Source organism: Dromaius novaehollandiae, chromosome 8 (assembly GCF_036370855.1).
Source record: "Dromaius novaehollandiae isolate bDroNov1 chromosome 8, bDroNov1.hap1, whole genome shotgun sequence".
Lineage (NCBI taxonomy): Eukaryota > Metazoa > Chordata > Aves > Casuariiformes > Dromaiidae > Dromaius > Dromaius novaehollandiae.
The window spans coordinates 12,478,794-12,498,345 of record NC_088105.1 but is presented as its reverse complement, the minus strand read 5'-3'; the positions used below and the strand labels follow the sequence as shown (position 1 = coordinate 12,498,345).

General features: G+C 45.0%; 1 protein-coding gene and 1 long non-coding RNA gene across 2 annotated transcripts; one reads left to right on the top strand and one right to left on the bottom strand.

Moving 5' to 3' along the window:
- Positions 1–335: 335 nt before the first annotated feature.
- Positions 336–9,723, bottom strand: GORAB (golgin, RAB6 interacting). Its single transcript, XM_064515673.1, has 5 exons — positions 9,560–9,723; positions 7,926–8,274; positions 6,533–6,634; positions 4,691–4,831; positions 336–2,086 (listed from the first exon to the last, which is right to left on the bottom strand). Exons 1-5 carry the CDS (start codon positions 9,627–9,629, stop codon positions 1,615–1,617), a joined length of 1,134 nt encoding a protein of 377 aa, XP_064371743.1. The 5' UTR covers positions 9,630–9,723; the 3' UTR covers positions 336–1,614.
- On the top strand, positions 9,090–16,174 carry LOC135329009 (uncharacterized). Its single transcript, XR_010390128.1, has 3 exons — positions 9,090–9,253; positions 12,045–12,182; positions 16,102–16,174. It is a non-coding gene; the product is annotated as an uncharacterized LOC135329009 (long non-coding RNA).
- The last annotated feature ends 3,378 nt before the right edge of the window (positions 16,175–19,552 follow it).

Here is a 19,552-nt window from a genome sequence, read left to right as displayed (position 1 = left end):
AGCAGTAACTCAAAGGCTGCTTTTGCATTTTCTAACTTCAATCAGCCCTGACCACGAGTGCCTTCTCTAGAAACAGATTTATTCCTCTTTCTCCTGTGCATGGGAGACACTAGCAGAGGTTTTCCACTGTTGCTTTGGGCCACAGTTAGCTGAAAGGATTCCTGCCAAGCTGCATCTTGCCATGTCTTTGCTTCATTCATTTTCAGATTTCCTGCAGAGCAAAGTTGCCAAAGGAAGTATCTGATTTGGTCTTTTATCACCTTCTGTGGGAAAAATAAGTCTTGGATACATGTACTAGTATCAGATATCGTAACTGAAAGTAAACACACTGCATAGAAGATGCACTGATTTATTGATAAAATAAAAATGAAATGTAGTGACATGGTTTTTCATTATTAAAGCCATTGAGACACTCAGTGCCCCATCTATATACATGATGGCATCATTCAGTGACCTATTCACAAACTGTGACTGACAGGTTAAGGTCAGGTATCACAGAAACCATTTCCACAATGAAAGAAGTCTTCCTCCATTACAAAGTGCACAGCCATGAAAACTGTCCCAGAGGTTTGCAGCTGTGTCAGTCTATGGGAGGTCTTCCTATGTCTTCTAGCTTAATTCCTGAGACTTTCTCCACCTGGAATGGCTTTTTAAAGCTTTTCAGCAGCAACAGAGCAAACCAGTTGAACTTCTTTGTAGTATGAACCCACTCTTCAGGCAAGAAAATGCAGTGGACATTCTCAATTCCAGTATACTGTGCAGATGATTCATTACAAGATCCTTGGCTGATTACTGGAAATTTGAGGCAACTATGACAGTTAGAGAAAAATATTTATAATGGAACAACTGTAACATACTCTATTGTATTTTTCTACTTCTATGTCACATTCTGCTATGTCTTAAACCGTGTTACCCATCATTTCTGTTTAATCACAGCTGTTGTGATTTCATAGACAATAATGTTATCAATATACAGCTTTGTGGGATCTAGCATTATCTGAAAAAAATAGGCAAAGTGATAAACAGGAAATATTTCAATTGCCTTTGCAATTTTTCTCTATATGTGAATTTGTTATAAATCAGGTACAGAAAAGAACATCACCTACAAACATAATTATAAGTCCCTACTTCGATTTCACAGAATTAAAAAACACTGAAAACTAATCCCTTATGGATACAAAGGAAGATAAACATCCTATCGTAGCTGGCAGGGGGCAGAATGTGCCTAAAACCAGAACTGGCTGCACTTTTCCCCCTGTAGATAGGTACCAGCCCCTCTTGCACACTGCTTGGAACAGGTATCTGTGATATCTGTATGCATAAAGCCTTCAGAAAAAATGTGCTGCTTGCTTCTGGGTATCCCCTTTCAACAAGGTACAAAGCACCATGAAGAGTTTGGCATTAGAATGTGAACCTAAAACCAGAACGATAAGGACAAATGGTGAACCCCAAATGAGAGTCCTGTTAAAAAGAAATTTTTCTGAAAGCAAAATTAAAGACAGACAGAAATGAAGTGCACATTACTGGCACTGCAGAAGCCCAGAGATAACATACAGAATGCAAGCCCATAGCAAGTATATCTCCCGTAACAGGCTGAACATCTGAGTATTTTAGTCATGTATCAGAACAAGCTGGGCGGTTGCCTGGAGTCACCATTACTGCTTGAGTTTGGCTGTCCATATTGGAGAGGGACTTGGTATGGGAGTTTTCAGACTGCACCAACTGTTCGGAAATAGCAGGAGAAGCGGCAGCACGGTCAGCACTCTCACTCCCTCTTGCCGTAGCACTGGGACTGGGGGTTTCCTTAGCCGTCCCGGCAAGATTTTGTGACTGGCTAGATTGTCTTCCTGCTTCTGCCTCCTGCTGCTGCAGCATCCGTTCCACCTCTATCTCAAGTTCCAGACTTTCCTCATCTGCCTCCACTTCCAGCTGCTGCATTAACTCCTCCAGCTTCCTAGCCTTGCGGAGTTCATTCTGCTGTATGATCGTGCACAGGTGCTCTGTGAGGTGCTCCTTAATCTCCGTCTTGTGTTGGAGGTCCAGCTTAGCTGCCACGTATTCCGACTCAGCCTTATCATACCGTTTCCTGCAAAACCATCATCATTTCTAGTGGATTAGTTCTCAAAGCATTTCACAGTCTCACACACAGACAGATACTTTAAGCATCCCTGAAATGCAATCTCCTCTGCAACGTATTATGCCGGCTATTTCGTGACATCCTGCTACATTATTCAAGGGGAAGAAAATAAGTGAGAATAGATCAAACCTCCTCTTGGCACATCAGCCTCCATTGCTGCTGCATTCCACGAGCTAAATCTCTTGTCTGAGGTCTACAAACTGAATCATATACAAGCAGTTTTACCGCCTGTTTTAAGGGATGCACCTCTAGCAGCAGAAAGAAACCATCGAAAATTGTAGTGGCTTCAAATATTCCAGTGAACACTTATCTAGTGAAAACTAAAATATCACAAATCAGTTTTGTATTTTTCTAATCCAACATCCACCCAACAGATACAGATGCTGCAATGCTGCTATACACATTTACTCTTGGATGTGGTCTAGAAGTGTACTTTTCCTGCCACCCAAAAATACATAAAGTCATGAGCAGCACAGATTGACACAGCATATGACATCAATAGTGATCACAACTTCTGTGTGGCAACAGATGTAGAATTTTATTGTAAGCAGTCCCCCAACACACACCTCCTGCCAATTTGCACTTCCTGTCATGACAAATATAGCAAAAAGGAAATATTCCAAGTATTTATTGAAGTCAACATATCTGGGATATGTAGCTCTTTAATGGCTGGTGTCCACATCACTGATGCACCTTCAACTACATTCAGTGAATCTGTATATTAATTCTGATTTAACTAATAGAAAGATGGATGCAATCTTGCTGACTAGGAAAGGGAACATGCATGTGATGTATGTTATGGACCATTCATAAATCTAATGTTAGTAAGGTATTTGAATAAACAAGACAACTGTTCTATAAAATCACTACTCAAATATCTGGTTAAACAAAGCAACAGTATGACAGGCCTTTCGTTTAGGGAAACAGAAGGAAATAAGACATAGAAAAGCCTTCTCAAATATGTCCCACTACATAATGATCACAAAACTTTTATCCAGCTGTCAAGGGCTGTGTCTACAGTGGGCAGAAAATGCCCACTTACATTTCCCTAACAAGAAAGTCAAGATTTCCCTGGGCAGTGTATGTGAAAGGGAAGAGTTAACACTACGCTGGAAACTTCTGCACAATTAAACATTTGGGCTGAACTCACACATATTCTCCACATCTTATTTACGAAAACTCCATTCCACAGCAATTGTCAGATGCCCCTGACAATGTGTTCAGGGCTACTGATATTGTACATCTTGACCTGTTGAAATAATTTGGCTTTAGCCCCAGAACACATGTCGAGGACTCAACAAGTGCTTAAAAAGACACTGTGTGGAAGCGCATCACCTTTGGCTCATAATGCACAAAAACTACAACACTAAATGTAACTAATTTCAAAATTCCCCTCTCTCAGAAAAAAAGACTTAAGTTCAAAGTCATTAAGCATATTGGAAAGTTTAGTCTGTTCTCCCTACCAGCATCCCTTTTTGTCATCTTCATTAAAAATTGCTTCCCAAAAGCCGGAGCTGCTTGTGTTATAGTCTCTTCTACTATTAAGAATTTCAAATAGACATGTTGCTATAAAATTTTGCTAAAGAAATTTCCAGGAGCATTTAACGGTTTTAGAAACCAGAGTTAAACCTACAGATACACTGAAATGCTTTTCCTCTTGAGGATATGAAGTTTGGTATGTGAATATACTGAACTAGTGAAACTACAGTTAATCTTAGATATTTCAAATGATAATTAGACAAAATAAATTCTTATTTTTTAGCTACCACTGGTATTTCTTTAAAGACTAATTACCCTGTTTATTGGCCTGTGGTCAACATACAGCAGAAGTCATCAGGAGAACTACACGTTTAATGCATTGAATCGTGAAACAAAAACCGCAACCGAACGTTTCCATTTTATTAAACAGCTACATAAACACCCTTTTGTTTATCTACTGATGTTGTGGTTTACCCATAACTAATAGGGTGTTCCGATTAATTTCTTGCATTTAAGGAACTCATCAGAACCAGAGTGATTAAAGGCACACTGTGAAGAGTAGAAGCTCACTTTTTCCTCCAATTTTTGGTCACAGTGCCAAAGGCACTTCAGCGCTATTATATGTTTCAAGCTTAATTGGCCCCATTGATTCCAACAGGACCAGAGCTGTCATCAACAGGCAAGTTTCCCTAAAACGGACTTTCATTTTAGGACTTTAAAAAACAAAAAACCAAAAACACCTCTTTCCCCTGAGAAGAAATAAACAACCTTGAAACAATAAAGCAGGGCTTATGAACAACTGCACAGTTAAAGCAGCAAATACATCCACTGACAGCACAAAGCTGGAAAGCACAGTCAGCAGTCAGGAAGCCTACTTCAGTTTCCAGATTCCAAGAGAAAAACAAGGAAATAAAAAGAACATTTCTGCCTTAAGAGTTGAAAGCCCCCCAGACTGGGTCCATTTTAACTGCACATGATTACAATGACATAATGCCACTATTGCTTCAATGACAGGAAACTGCATTTTATCCCTCCGCTAATGCAGGGCTATTCCCTCCCCTGCCTGTCACTTACCGGGCATAGGAGTAGTCTAAGCTGGCCTGATCGATTCGGTTCCGCAGGATTCCGATGTCAGCAGATACCATGTCATCCAGAGCTTGTAACTCCTTCTGAATCCTCTTTAGTTTCACTGTTTCAGCTTGAGTTCTTTTGGATCTGCAAAAGGAAGATGCTTTTTTATTTTTCTTTGCAAATGTCTTGGCATAATGTATCTCACTTCATTTGCAGAGCAACAACCTCCTTTAAGAGCTACTCAAAAAGTTTCTCCTTTATGGTTTAAGACTTTTGATCTTTTTTAATATCCACAGGGATCTAAAATGCCTGCTATTAGAGGACTAAGGCAAAATTACGTAATGACTATAATCAAAGTGCCTCAAATGGATTGTGTTTCTTCTTGTGTGGAAACACACAAGAAACTGCTGTATCTAAGTAGTTCTCAGTGTAAGGAAACAGGAAATGGTTGGGGGGAGTGCGTGTGGGGTATTTAGTCCTGCAAATATCCCCTTTCAAAGAAGCCCAGTTAGTAAGGGCCAAAGAGTCACCTAACCTAAACTTGATTTCCATTTTGTAAAATTATTCCCAACAGGCCTAGCTAAATCCCAATGAAGTCAATGGAAAGTTTTACATCAAACACAAAAGGATTTCAATCAAGCCCTGTGTAACCTTTTTCAACTCAAACTATTCATTCCTAAGTTTTGAAAATGAAATGTTGCTAAGGGCAGCAAGCTTTGATGGATTTCACTCCCAGGCAAGCTAAGGAACTTTCAACAAGCTTTTACACTCGGTCACTTGGCTATCATCCATCACCACCAGCAAAGCCATGATTTTCAGCCACTGCGTTATAGCCCAAAACATGCACTTGAAAAGCAAAAATCTAGATGTGTAGAAAGTGACACCACCTCTCATTAGACCAGCTGATGCAGATGGAGAGAAACAGACATCCTGTAGCATTGCTCCAAGTGAGAAGAAGGCCTCTGAAGCTCAGACATAGCTTCCTAGCTATCACCTTCCAAGACCTCCTCTGTTGTTATGCTCTGCTTCCAGGTGGAAGAAGCCAGCCTGGTGGTCACACCCACATTTGCTTTCCTACAGTGACCCAGGCCAAACCCACTTGCATTTTCTCTCTACCTGGCAGAGGAATGAAAATCTTCAGAACCTCAAAGAGAATCTTCTGCACGGTACTGGCTGGCTGTATTCACCTTTGCTACCCCAAGAGCTCTGATGGGCAGAACACAGTACATGTCTGTGAAAAAAACTGAGCCTGAACGCTTAACATCTCAATCCTTGATCCTTCCCTACAAACCTTGCCTTACTTACAGTCCTAAACTATCTTGGTGGACAACAACACTGTGATTTATCTTAAAGCCTGGTCTCCTGAAGAGCCAGAGCTAACAAGTATGAGAATGGGTGAATTTATATTTATTTTAATCAGCCAGTTGTAACACAATACCTTCTTAAAGTTGATTGTCTTCTCCTTCAACACCTTTCACATACTAGTAAGACTCAAAAGCCCAGAGACAATTAGCTATTATCTCTCTTCATAGCTAGGAATCAAATAAACTTTCCTAAAATCCAGGAAGAGCAAAGGACTTCAGCTGATTCTCTAATTCTGTAACACCTTTTCTATCTGTGCATGAAGCTGCAGCTCTGGAAGTGTGAAATGCCTAATGAGAACTTCTTGGAGAGCAAGTGTAATCAAAGGGGAATGCTGATCACAGCTGCTCACTTGTGGAGCGGCACATGTAGCACAGGGACAGGAAGAAAGAGTGAGATTTGACAAAAAAGATATGCAACTGATTGCAGATGAAAAGCAACTCCTTCCTCAGCCTCAGCCCATGTTGCATCAGAGCCCCTCACCTCTCAGCAATAGCTTTGGCCAGGAGTGCCTTCTTGCGTTTATTCTTCTCTTCCATCAGCCGCTGCTCCTGCTGGAGGATTTCCCATCGTGATTTTTCCTGCCTGTTCATTGACAACAAGAAGATCAAAATTAATAAGTTCATTTCTCTCCTTGTCTTCTATACACCCCAGATGACACAAATATCCACCATCACAATTTGTGGACCACCCTCTAAAAATGCCAAAGGAACAACAAACAGGTCAGTGTTTCAGTTCTGAGGCAAAAAGAATCATCTGTAAGAAGAAAAGTCATTTAGGCCAATACAGTCTGGCATACCACACTTGGAAAGCTGCTGAGCCCTATTTTAGGAAGTATCAGTGATGCATGGAAGACAGTTTGGCAACCAACTAGCCAACCAGCTGCTTGTAACAGATTATATCGGGCAGGAAAGTTTGGACCTGCAGAGGAGATCAAGGCTGGAGTAGCATTGTTGAGAGTTTTAAAAATAAAATATATGCCCTAGAATGAGAATTCGTCTTTCAGCCCATCACACTTTGCTTTGCAGGCAGGAGAATAAAGAGAATACTGTACAAAACTGTGTGCCTAATGAGGGAAAAAAAGAAAATTAGCACTTGGATACAGACAGGAAGAAAAATTTCAAGAGGTAAAAACAAGCCATCTCATATGGGATATACATTCCTCCCTAGCACTGAGACAGCAGCTTCCTTTTACATGTTACAATCTGCATTCTGCATGAGGAACAAAGTAATTGCTGTAGCTGATCAGTCAATTCCCAGACCACCATGTTCAATATTTTCTCTCTTCCTCTCACACGGACCTTTTTGATGCTTCTGAGGGAGACAGACAACCCACTGTGGGCTGATGCATGGGGTGTGAGCCTCGAGAGGGTCTCATCTTGAATCATAAGAGCTAGAGAACTGCTGCTTAAACCTGAAATTTTAACTCCTTACCAACACTTTTGGCATTAACAAGTTTCCTGCAGTATTTTGAAAGGAAACAAAGTTAGAGATCACAGTAGACCCATAGTACTTTCAAAAGGGCTTTTTGTTGTGGATTCTGGCTTATTTACACAGCATGACATCAGTGAGATTAGGCCTTTATAAACCATTAAGACAGTCCCGTACCTTGGATGCTTTACAATTCACAGCCCCACTGCCACAGAAAATTATTTGAAGACAGCATGGGGTTTATCTGCATGTATTAGACTACCTCAAATCAGGTTTAACCCAAACAGAGAGGAAAACAGGTTCAACAGAGAGGAAGCAACCATGATCTCTCTAACCTTCCTAAAAGGTACAGGAAAGTTCAATATTCAGTTTCATTTTACTGCACAGCAAAAGAATGACTCAACAGAGAATAAAATAAATCCCTTGATTCTACCGACTTACTAACAATTCCACTTTCTTTTTCTCCACTTTCAAGTTTGACTTTGCAGGGAAGTTCTGGGCATTTTCATTGCCATTACATGGATCTCCCAGCCTCGGTTCCTTCTGCAGATCTTGGCTGTCACGTTGCCTTTGGTCTCCCTTTGAAGGAGGGTGAGGTGGTGCCACAGACTGCTGAGGATGACAAGGCTTGTGTTCTGGTACAGAAAGTAACTGCTCAGGAAGTACAGAGGCTGCTCCATCCTGCACTCCCAGCTTCTGACAGTGCTCCTGGAGGGCTTTTTCTCGTTGCAGCTGCTGCCGGCTCTTATTCACGGTGTGGGGGCGACGCTGCTGCTCCGAGAATTCAGACAACTCTACCAGTGGATGAGGAGAAGAAACAGAGTTAAACTAAAACCATAAGGTCAAAGATAGACTCTGTGAATTAGCTTTTCCAGGAAAGCAAACAAACTGGGGCAAAACCAGCCTAAGGAAAAGACATGCCAGGTGCCGGGGGAAGGCAAGGTGGGGGAAAATCCAGGTACCTGGAAATGCTTTGTTAGTCTAAGAATACGGAGGTTTAGACAATCTGAGCATCCAGAACCAGGAGAGGGAGGAATGAAGGGCTTGGAGCAGGGCACCAACAGGGGAGCCTTAGGAATAATTGAGGTAACCCTTGGGGGAATCGTGGGGAGACAGACACAGCGCTAAAGTAGAGCCCTTTATAAACTTCATAAACTGGGAGTTTACAAAGTAAGCTGGTGGATAGATTGGTGTGGGGGCAGGACAGGGAGCTGGAAGGGATGGAAAGGTGACAGAGAGAGGTTGGCAGTGGAGAGACAGAGAGGGGCTGGATGGAAGGCTGGGGAGGGGAGCAGAGAGAGATGAGGAAGCCAACTGCGGGGGCCAAGCAGCTGCATGGAGAGGCCAAGGCAGGCTGGTAAGGGGAGGGATGGAGGACTGAAGGCACAGGGAGACTGAAGGGACAGACGTGGGGGACAGAAGGATTGGGAAAACTACAAGGATGGATGGGGGGCAAGGAGATGGGAAGGCTGGGGGATGGATGGGGTGGGGGGCCAAGGCAACAGGAAGACTGAGGGGAGGGACAGGTGGGTCAGGGAGGGAGAAGGCTGAGGGGAATGCATGTGTGTGTGAGGGGGAATGGGAAGCCTGGCAGGGTGGATGGGAGGGGTTGCAGGGATGGGAAGGCTGAGGGGGGTGGATGGGAGGGGCAAAGGGATGGGAAGGCTGGGGAAAGGATGTGGGGGGCTGAGGGGATGAGAACGCTAGGGGGAAGGCTGGGTGGGGCTGGAAAGGCCGGGGGGGAGGCATGTGTGGGGCTGAGGGGACGGGAAGGTGAGGGGGAAGGATGGGGGGGCTGAGGGGGTGGATTTGGGGGCTGAAGTGATACCCAGAACGGCCAAGGTGGATGGATGGGGGGGATGGGTGTGTGGGGCTGAGCGGACGGACAGAGGGGTGGAGGTGGCGGCTGGGGGCGCGGACGGAGGAAGAGAACCGGGGGGCGGGTGTGTGCGGCTGAGGGGCGGGGGCGGGGCGCAGGAGGCGCTGCGGGCCCGGCCCCGCCGCCGCCGCTGCTCCCAGGGCGGGCGGTGCAGCCAGCCCGGTGCCGGCGCCCCCGCAGGAGCCCGGCCGCGTCCGTACCTGGGCGCGGGCCCCGCAGGCGCCGCAGCTCCTCCTGCGAGAAGCCGGCCCAGGCGCCGGCGCCGGCCATGGCGCTTCCTCCTTCCGCTGACGGGGCGCCCGCGGCGGGCAGGGCCCGCGGCTGCCCCGCCACCGCCGCCCGCTCGCCGCAGGCGAACGCCGCGGCCAGCCCGGCCGGCGGCGCTGCGGGCAGGGGAGGGGGCCTACCGTCACCATGGCAACGCGGCGGGGCGGGACGCGGGGGAAGATGGCGCCCGGAGGGGCGGGGAAGGGCGGGGGAGGCGCAGGCGGCGCAGCGCAGGGGCCCTGGGCGAGCTGGCAGCGCAGCGGGGCTTGGGCTTGGCGAGTGGTTTGGTGTGCACCCCCGACGGCTGCTGGGGATGCAAAGCCATGGAGAGAGCAGTTGGCCCCGCACTTCCCTCCTTATGTATAAACTGAAAAACTCCTGCACCAAACAGCAGTGTTTCCTCACTCGCTAGCAGTAGCCATGAAGGCGTCATATCCATCTGGCACAAACACGTGTGGCTGCTTTAAGCGCATTAGAGGTCCTGCCATGGGCAGGCAAGCTTACCTCCCCTGGGAGACAGTCCGGTGGCACACAAGGGCGTGAGCCCTGGGCTTAGCTGAGGTAGTCCTGCAGGCTGGAGGCTTAAATAATACATCACTGGCAATAAAAAGGGGACATTTTCAGTGCCTAACTGTATCCGTCACACTTGCCATCCGTTCCAATCTGTACGGGATTAGTCAAGCTCTGAAGTATTGCTGTCTCCCCAAGCAAGCTCATAACTAGATGACCATGTAAGACTTTGTGATTTATCACTGAAGCACTTTTAACAGCTTCTGCGTGACTAACACATCCCATAAATACCAGTCCGAGCCAGAGGAGAAATGGCCTGGAATTGCCACTCTCTGGCAGGTGTTAAGTGTTGCCAATAGGACTTGCAGAGCCCTTTGGGGAGTAGAAGTGTTGCCATTTTTCACCATCGACTCAGTCCTAGGCCTTGATACGAAACAGAGACTTTGCTGATGGCCAGCAGTAGAGTAGCGGGGCACGGTTGTCTAGAGTCTATCAGCAGGGATTGGGAGGTCTTCCTTGGCAAGCCTGGGGCTGAGGGGTGCTGAGTACACCTGCGAACTGGGTGACAGCATCCCCTGGGAAACTTTCCCAAGCACAGAAGGGGTCTGAGTTGGAACCGCAATCAAACCTTGGCTCAAATGCCCTCAAGCTCCAGGAAGTGCAGGAGGCAAAACCAGGTGTCAGCTTGAATTTTACAGTGAATCCGTTTTGACCAGATCTGCAACAGGATGCAAATACCTAATTCCCATTTATATGCCTATATAGAAATTAGCTATCTAAATCACTATAATGGGCTATATCAAACCCACAGATACCAGCTGTACTTCATGAAGTAAAAGCTCCAGATCTCATTCTTGAGCTTTAGTTCTTTCTTCTTTTCCAAGTTTTAATGCTACAAACAAAAATGAAGCACCCTGTTCTCTTTATTACAGCAGATATTCCAGGCATAAAACTCCCATGTGTTTTATAGAAAAAGTATAAAGACTTTTGAGTTGTTAACTATAACGCTATAGGCAAAGCAGTTTTAACAGTTTCCATCAGCCGAAGGTTTAATTACCAGCCATTCGGCCAGCTTTCTCCAGGAACAATTATAACGTAGTGAAGTCATTTCATGGGGCAAACGGCAGATTTAGAAAATGGAGGCTGTTGGTGCTCTCTGGCTGATTAAAGGCCTGTGCACATAACAAGGTACTGCATGTTTGCCACCTAGGACAAAAGTATCCTCCCAGCAGCCATGGCTACAACAGGGCTTTGGACAAGGACAAGAGGAAGAGAAAACAGAAGCCTCCTTTTCCATCCCCTCTTCAGAAGAGAGATGATGAAAGACACAGATAAAGATGAAGAAGCAACAACCCAAAACTTTCTTTTAAGTCTGGGGCTGGATTTGACTCCCACCTCTTTTCCTGATTCAAGAATGGCTATCTCAGGGGGTACCCAGAGACCTCCATGACTGGTGCACCCATTTTTTTGTTGTTTTTTTTTTTCTGTCCTGAGCCAGATGGCTTTTAGAAGCAGCAAGTGCCATCAGATCACAAATACATCACTTCTTGAGCAATTCTCAAATCAGTGTGGAAATGCCATCATAGGCTGGCAAATTCAGACTCTCTGGGTCAGACCTCAGGTGACATTTCAACCTGGGAGAGATGCAATTTGTATCAGGACATTACTTAAATTTTTATCAGTTTATCAGTCCTGAACTTTTTTTTTTTTTTGACGAGACAAATAAGCTCTTCCTGTAAGGAGCTCCCTGACTTAGACATATATATTTAACCTAACTCTCCTCACCACTTTGCTCACTGTAGTAGTAACACACAGAGCAATATGTTCACAGTAAATGGCCAAACCATAATGTGGGACAGAGAAAGACTTCTACATGGAAAGACAATTTTCTTTCTGCTTGTGTTTCAGGCCCTGTTGTGAGTTCCTGAGGACTGTGACATACAATGTAAGAGACCTGGGGAAATACCATCCTGAAAGAAACAAAGCCAAAAAAATCCTACATCCGTTTATTTCTTTCTACTGAAAAATACTTCAGACTGTATCTATGTAAGTATTATCCCACCTCTTACCAGAACATAATGCAGGCTGGCTTAGGAAGAACTATCATGTCCATCCAAGCCATGTTTCTGTGTGAACAAGGAGCAAGTCCTACCTTTTAAAAATGACTTTGCTTGTGGATTTAGTTTGTCCTTTAAAGGATGCTTTTGGCATCCATATTGTGAAAGCTTCTTTTACTGATTCCTTGCTTAACAGTCCAGGAAGCTTCCAAACTTGAGATGAGTAATTTAATTCCTTAGTATGGCACTGAAAGCAAGAGGGCACTTCAGGCCTTGAGGCTGCAAACACTCCTGTACTGAACTTTAACTCTTCTACAGCCCATTAAGGCGATCAGACTTTTTCCATTGTTCAGTGGGCTGTGGATTAGATTCTGCCTAGGGGCTAATTTCAATACTGGTCTCTGTGTTCGGTGTTTCTTTACTGGCTAAATACCCCTGCAGGCTGAGAGCTATCCATTAGGAAACACCAGACACAGAAACCAAGGTGGAAATTAGGCTAGCTGAGCCTGGGCCCCCAGCCCTGATCCAAAACAGTGCACAAATATGTGTTTAACCTCAGGCATGTGCTAGCGCCCTGTTCTTTAATTGGGCCTTACTGGGCTGATCCAAGGAAGTGCCAAGATGCCTGGCTCGGGCACCGCACCGGCGTGCTCATAATCAGGTACTTGGGGCTGTAACTGCATTGGGAACCCAGAGCTCAGCCTCTGGCATGATGAATCCCTGAGTGCAACAAGATAATATAACTGCGGTACACCCCCTTGGCTCTGGAGTGGGTTAATTGTGAGTGCTCTGTGTTTTACTCTGCCTCTTGGCTGCTTTATTCTGGATATAAAATCATAGCCGGTGAATCAAACCTCTGTAATAACATGAGAACACAGCCCTAACATCGTCTCACAGTGGCCTTCCATATTGCAGTGGGCTGGCTTCAGTATTTGTGCAAAAACACCTTTCGATACCAAAATGTGACCCTTCTTTACTGACATCAGTAAGACTCCACATCTGGCTACATCTTCCATTGCTCACCATAGGAAAAGTCACTGTGAGAGGAGATTCCTTCTCACTTGAAAGTAGATGATTGCCTCCAGTTTTCGCTTGGGATTCTCTTACTGTACAATAAATATATTTTTATAATCTGCATGGCAAATAAGCTCACTGTTGCTCTCCCCCCTTGAAATGTTATTGTGTATTCAGGCAAATCTAATGGAATTAGTGTTATCAGTGTAAAATGATTTCTTCTCATTCTAGAGTAAGATGAGAAAGCTGAATTACAAAATATAGCATTATTCTACCTCCCCAGTTTCTGTTCTCCTAAGTTCCCAGAGGGATCAAGTCAGAGATGTTATTTCTGGGCCCAAAACAGGGTGGGTTTTTTTTTTTTGGTTTGTAAGAATTTCTTAGAGGGAAACAAAAATCTGCTTATCTAAAGAGCTACCAGTTGAAAAAACCTACATTGAAAAACTGCTGCTTAAACCATGTAAACCAACAGTTTTCAGCATCTTTTGATTTGTGGATCTTTAAACATTTTCTAGCAAAGATGCAAATGCTCCTATGTAACAAGTTAAAGGCTGAGACTTTCCTTCTCTGAGTTACCGTTCACAGAGGCCTTAGGGATAATCTGATCCTTGGGCTGAGGCTACGATTTGAAAGCACAGCTTTACGTTAAAGGGCCAAGTTTTGCTTCGTAAATGCCAGGGAAGAAGGGGTGCATCCTAGCAGAGCTGCTGGCAGAGCTCTCCCCGCTCCTTCCCGGCTGCCTCGGGCTGTCCGTGGAGGCAGGGTTGTGCAGCAGGGAGATGCGGTCTGGACCAAGGGAAAAAGTCCCAGCACAGCCTGGGGTGTGGGATATGAAAACACCACGCTGGGCTTAGAAGTCAGGACGTGTTTTGCCACGGATGCCGTGAGCTGCAAATTTCCCGGGCTTCCTGCGACTCCTTCCCGAGGGCGCCGCAGTCTGTCGGCAGCCAAAGCCAGGGAGCCGGGTCGGAGCTTCGGGAGAAACGATCCTGGGTGTCTGGGGCTCTGCGCCGAGCCGGCGCTGAACACGCTCCTCTGCGGGGCTGGACTGTGCCGGCGACAAGCGGGGCTGGGTGGGGAACGCTGCTTGTTTTCACAGGATGCTCCGCATTGCATGGATTTGTTTGCTTTGAAACCGAGTCTCAAAACATCTCAGATTTGAAAGCCCCCAGGTTTCCTAGTTTAACTCTTTTGGTTTTTTTTCCTTAAGGAAAATTCAGCTTTCAAAAAGTAAGATCGGAACTGAAAACTGCTCAGCATGCAATATGAACATTTTCATTTTTAAAAAATGAAAACCCTTTACTGACATTTTTGGGTATCTTTCTTTCTTTCCTCACTAAGGATATTTAAGATAAATTTGCCGTACAAAAATATTCCCTGGTAATTCGTTGTCTTAAGATGTTTGTATGAAGAAAGTTGTCCACCTCCATCTTAACAGGATTAAAAACTGGTAAAATAAAATCATCTTCAGAAAAAAAGAAGCTGGTAAAATAAAATAAAATTCATCCTCACCACAAATATCCTGAAGATTATAAATTTACCGCTTTGGATGGCGAAACTAGAGCTGAACAGATACTGATATGTATTTTTAAATAGCTAAAGAAATATTTTTGCAGCTAATAACTTCTAAAGATACTTTATAAATATTTTCAAAATTTCTTTAAAAGAATACTTTCTAAAAAATGAGCTAAATATCTCATGACAGTTGTTTAATACTTTTAATTGTATTGCTCAGCCAATGTAAAAGGTGTAATTCAAACATTTATATAGAAAAATTAGAAAGCAATTGCTTTAATTATAACCATTTGGGTTAAAAATTGCAATCTAACTGTCAAAACAGTTGATAAAACTAGCGATTGGAAGAGAAATTTACTAAACGTTTGTTATTTTTGGCAGAGAGTGGATTGTTAGAACCACTGCTCTAAACAAATTGAATTTCATCAAACAAACTTATTGTTGTTAAATGCTCAAGTGAATGAGCCGGGGTTGAATTGCAGGGGAGAAGACATGATAATAGTCTTTAAATATATAAAATGCAGCTGTAAAGAGACAGGGCTAATCTGTTTTCAGTGTCCATGGTGGATAGGTAAAGCAAGCGAGACCTGGGCTAGATGTTAGGAAGGGCTTCCTTGCAGTTAGGTCAGCAAAACAGTGAGCAAATTGGCCTAGGAAGAGCATGGAGTCTCCATCACCAGACGTTTGTAAGAGCAAACATCTGTCAGGCAAGCCGGAGGTAAGGTCAATACAGCCCTGGGACAATAGGACACGGTTTTCAGCGGTTTGGGATGTGTGGATCCCGCAGAGGTCCTAGGGAGATGGAGACACCAGGGACACCCCACAGGTGCAGGTTTCTGTACACCATTACAACTTTGCTCTGCTGCATCATTTTTGTTAGCCCATTCGAGGTAGCCCATGTCCCCGTCTGGGGGTGCTGGCTGCCACCTGAGAACTGGCCAGGGCCCTCTTCCGACACCTCTCCCAGCCCTGCTGCCCGTGGCTGTGACACTTTCCATGGCTGTCACATGTGCCACTGTCGTGGCCCCATCCGCCCTTCTCATGGACATGCAGCTGTGCACCGCCAGCTGTGCTCTTGGTGTCGGCCAGCTGTGTAGCTCCTGCCACCTCTGCAAAAGTCGTCACAGGAAACCACTGTCTTTCAGTGGCATGACAGAAGGACAGATGGTTGCCAAACACTAAGAAGCAGCAGTGTTTATGATATATATTTTCAGTAAAGTATTATATGATGTGAAAATCACTTATTATCATGAAGTGCCAAATATCCCCAGCTGTGTATTGACTCCCTATAGCCTGTAACTTGTGAACGCTCTGTCTGAGCCCGCTTGCGACAGCCCAGTCCAGCATGTGATAAGGCCAGTCCACATACTGTCTTCCAGGTACACAAGCCATGTGCCGGAGGATGCTGTCCCCTCACCTCTCCCAGCTTTGCACCACAGCAATTCAGCAGGTTGGTATTAGACAACTCCCATCTGCGAGTGAAATACTGGTGGTCCTCAGCGAGTGACCTGGGACCTCAATCCCATCCTGTCACGTCCCCACAAGGTAGTCCGTGCTCCCCTCCCTGACCAGCACTGCTCCCATCCCTACCGCCACCTGCAGTGAATGACTTGGCTCCCCCTGGAAATCCTGGCTTAGCTGCTGGTGTGACAAAGACCTAAAGCTGAATCATTTTACACTGTTTTGGCTCATTTTTGCCCCAGGTGGCTCAAATGGGCAGCTCTGCTGGCAAGTTTGGGTGGGCTCCTCCCATCTCCGCAAACAGCGAATGGAGGATGCCAGCTCAGTTGACATGTCCAAAGCCAAAGGAGAATGAATGACAACCCCTACGTGTTTGTGAAATGCAAAGGTCCCCTCACCTCTCCTGAGTCCTTGTGACATGGGGCATTTCTCCACAGAGTCTTGTCCAGGGCATAACACAGTCTGCATCTCATTCAGGGTCGCTGGAGGTGCCTGTAGTACAAATATTATGGAAAAACAACCAAATCTGCACTGACAGAGGAGCCCATTTTGAGAACAGCAGGTTGCAAACTCTCTGAGGCATGCACCAGCATACTTCGTCTCGTCCTGCAAACGTTTAAGCTACAGACAGATGCTGCAAACAGATGTGCAGGGTTATGGCCTTGCCATCCCCTCTGCTGTTTGGTACTGCCTGCTGCTGTGCTGAGAGTCCCGGGGCAGCCCCTGGCAGCCGCGTTATCCTCAGCAATGCAACGGGTGCTCTGAGGTAGCGTGGCTGAGTTTGTGTGCAGCGTCCCAGCGTCAGCTGTGGCCAGGACATGTGCCTCAAACGAGTGCTACCTGCGGGATGCCACATCAGGAGTGTCCGCCCCTGGTCAGCCCCTGAGCACGCCCCAAGCCTCGCGGGATGTGCTTCCACCACCCCTCAGAGGCTTTGGCCACTAGCCATGGCACAGATGATATGTGCTATGGTTCGGGAGTTTTTAAGGTAAAACGTTGCTTCTTTCCTGCAATAAAGTTCACAAAATGTTGATGCTTTCTCTCTGCAGCAAGCATGAAGAAGATTTAAAACCCAAAGTGTTTATGGGTGTCCTTTAGGAAAGAACTTTTATTCGCTGAGACTGGATTTGGAAGAGGTTTTCCAAGGACTGCTGGGTTGCAGAGTGTTTGGCTCTCACTGAGACTTTAGAAGTAACTTCTTATGACCTTAGAAAATCACCCTTGTAAATTGGTAGCTCCCTTTCAAAATGATCTTTTTAAAGCTGTTGTTCAGTAGTTTCTCTGGGAGTGTTTTATTTAGTTTTTAAATATTGTAATGACTGCATACCTAGCTGGCACACACAAGGCTTATCCGGGCCACATGATCTAACGAAGATTCCCAAATCTGAGTGTCTACAGCCTGGGCTCAAAATCTGCGCTTAAGGCGCTGAATAAGCAACCTGATGGCCAAAGATGCTTCGCAGCTGCTAGCTTCCATATGAGGTATCCAGGATAGTTCGGAGAGGTGTCTGTACCACACCAAGCCCTTGCTGTGAGCACTGATATCACACAGATCTCATCAGCTAGCAAAAAATTAATGATCGAATAAAGAAAGCTCTGACTAAAATATGGGCAACCAGAATTACACTCTTTACTACTGCAGCAGCAGGGTGAAAACAAGTTTGAGGGGTTTGTTCTGTTGGCCAAAGGAAAAGTGTTGGTGGAAAATCCTGGTTTTGGATCTGAGTTGAAGAGGAAGGACTTTTAATACAAGGAGAAAAATTCATTTCATTTTGGTGCTTGACCAGTGACAAAATGTTTTGGTTTGCTTTGAGACTGTTTAATCTCAAAAGGAAAGTTGAACTGAAAAACACAGCTAGCTCGTCTTCTAAATTTAGGTCCATTTGAAAATGAAAAATCCTGCTTCAAACTAAATGATCTTCATTAAAGCAAACTGCTTCAGCCTGAAAATGCTGAAGCGAAACATTTTGATTTCTGAGGAAGGAAAGAAGGACTTGCCTTTTCTTGTCATTGAATTACTTCCACTCAGATTTGTGAATCATTTTGGTTGCCTTCATTTTTGCAGCAGACTTCGTTTTTTTTTAACAAATTCAATACTCTCCCAAGAAAATATTCCCAGCTTAGTCTGGGGCACAAATGTTCAAGTCCAGTGAGGGTCATAAGAGCATGGGTGAGCTGAGAGATTGCACAAATGTCAGGCAGAACTTTTTTTTTTGCTGCATTTTCCTTTACATTTTAGGTTTTCTTTGAAATTCTACCTGAATTTCAGGGAACCTGTGGTGTCCTTAGGACCAGCCACCCCTGAAACATGCACAGAGCAAAACTGTCAAGGTCTGTATGCTCTGCCATTTAACCTGTGCACCACAAAAATTCAGATGCCATCTTCAGTCCTGCAAAATATTAAGACAGGCATTTAAGATTTAGCGGAATGATTAAGCGTGAGCAGCTTGTAATTGTTTCCAGATTCTACTCGTAGCAGGAGAAAAGGCTCTGCAATTCCTGTCCGCGTGCTCAGTGTAGTAATGCACTCGCAAGCAGAGAAGCTGAAGATGAGCCAAAGAGGACAAGCAGATATCCTGAACTCTGCAGCTGAGGAGGAGCTGGCATTACCTTTTAGTCCAATGCGGACTGACCCAGTTTGGAAAAGCAGGATTATTTAGCCAGCAGGGCATGTCTGTATTGTCCCCGTAGCAACACCTGTGCACCAGCAACTAGGAAACCCTCCTAAGTACACATGGTGAGATTCAGTCTGCAATTTTTCATCTGGTTTGGGAGTGTTAAATGAAAATTGACTGTCAGAGTCAGCCTCATTTGGAGGAATCTGACAGCGTCTGAGCTTGCGGAGGGGACCTTTGTCCTCCCGGTTTTATGCAGAGCCCCAAAGATTGTGGACTTTTTGCATAAGCCAAAGAACAACCCAGCAAGCCTCTGGAGAGACTCGCCTCATATCCCAAACTATTCCCTTTGTGCAAATCTACCAATATATTTTTCACACAGATTGCTTAGTCATGAAAAGAGATCTTCCAAAACTCGCTCTGGGCTTCAAAAACCTCGGCGGCCCCAGCCCACGTTCGAAAGCAAAATCAAGGGTCTGCTGCTGCCTTTGAACCCAGCAGGGCTCTGCTCCGGCAGGTTAGCTCTCAGGGGCCACATTGCTCCCAGGATTTAAACCAGACCACATGTGAAATGGCAGCTACCTCTTCATTTTTCTTATTTTCAAATAGGATAATTTAGGGTCTTTTTATTATTATTATTATTATTACAATTTTAATGGCAAAGTCAATGTGCTGCCTTCCCTCCTTAAGGAAGGAAACCAGGGTCTGGTGCTCGGCTTCTTTTGCTTTTTAGGAAGAGTTCTACAAACCTTGT

Coding starts and splice junctions, on each gene's coding strand:
- GORAB (XM_064515673.1), bottom strand. CDS start 9,629: ATGGCCGGCGCCGGCGCCTGGGCCGGCTTCTCGCAGGAGGAGCTGCGG. Junction 8,275..9,559: donor CCTGCGGGGCCCGCGCCCAG/GTACGGACGCGG, acceptor ATCCACTGGTAG/AGTTGTCTGAATTCTCGGAG. Junction 2,087..4,690: donor TTAGACTACTCCTATGCCCG/GTAAGTGACAGG, acceptor ATGGTTTTGCAG/GAAACGGTATGATAAGGCTG.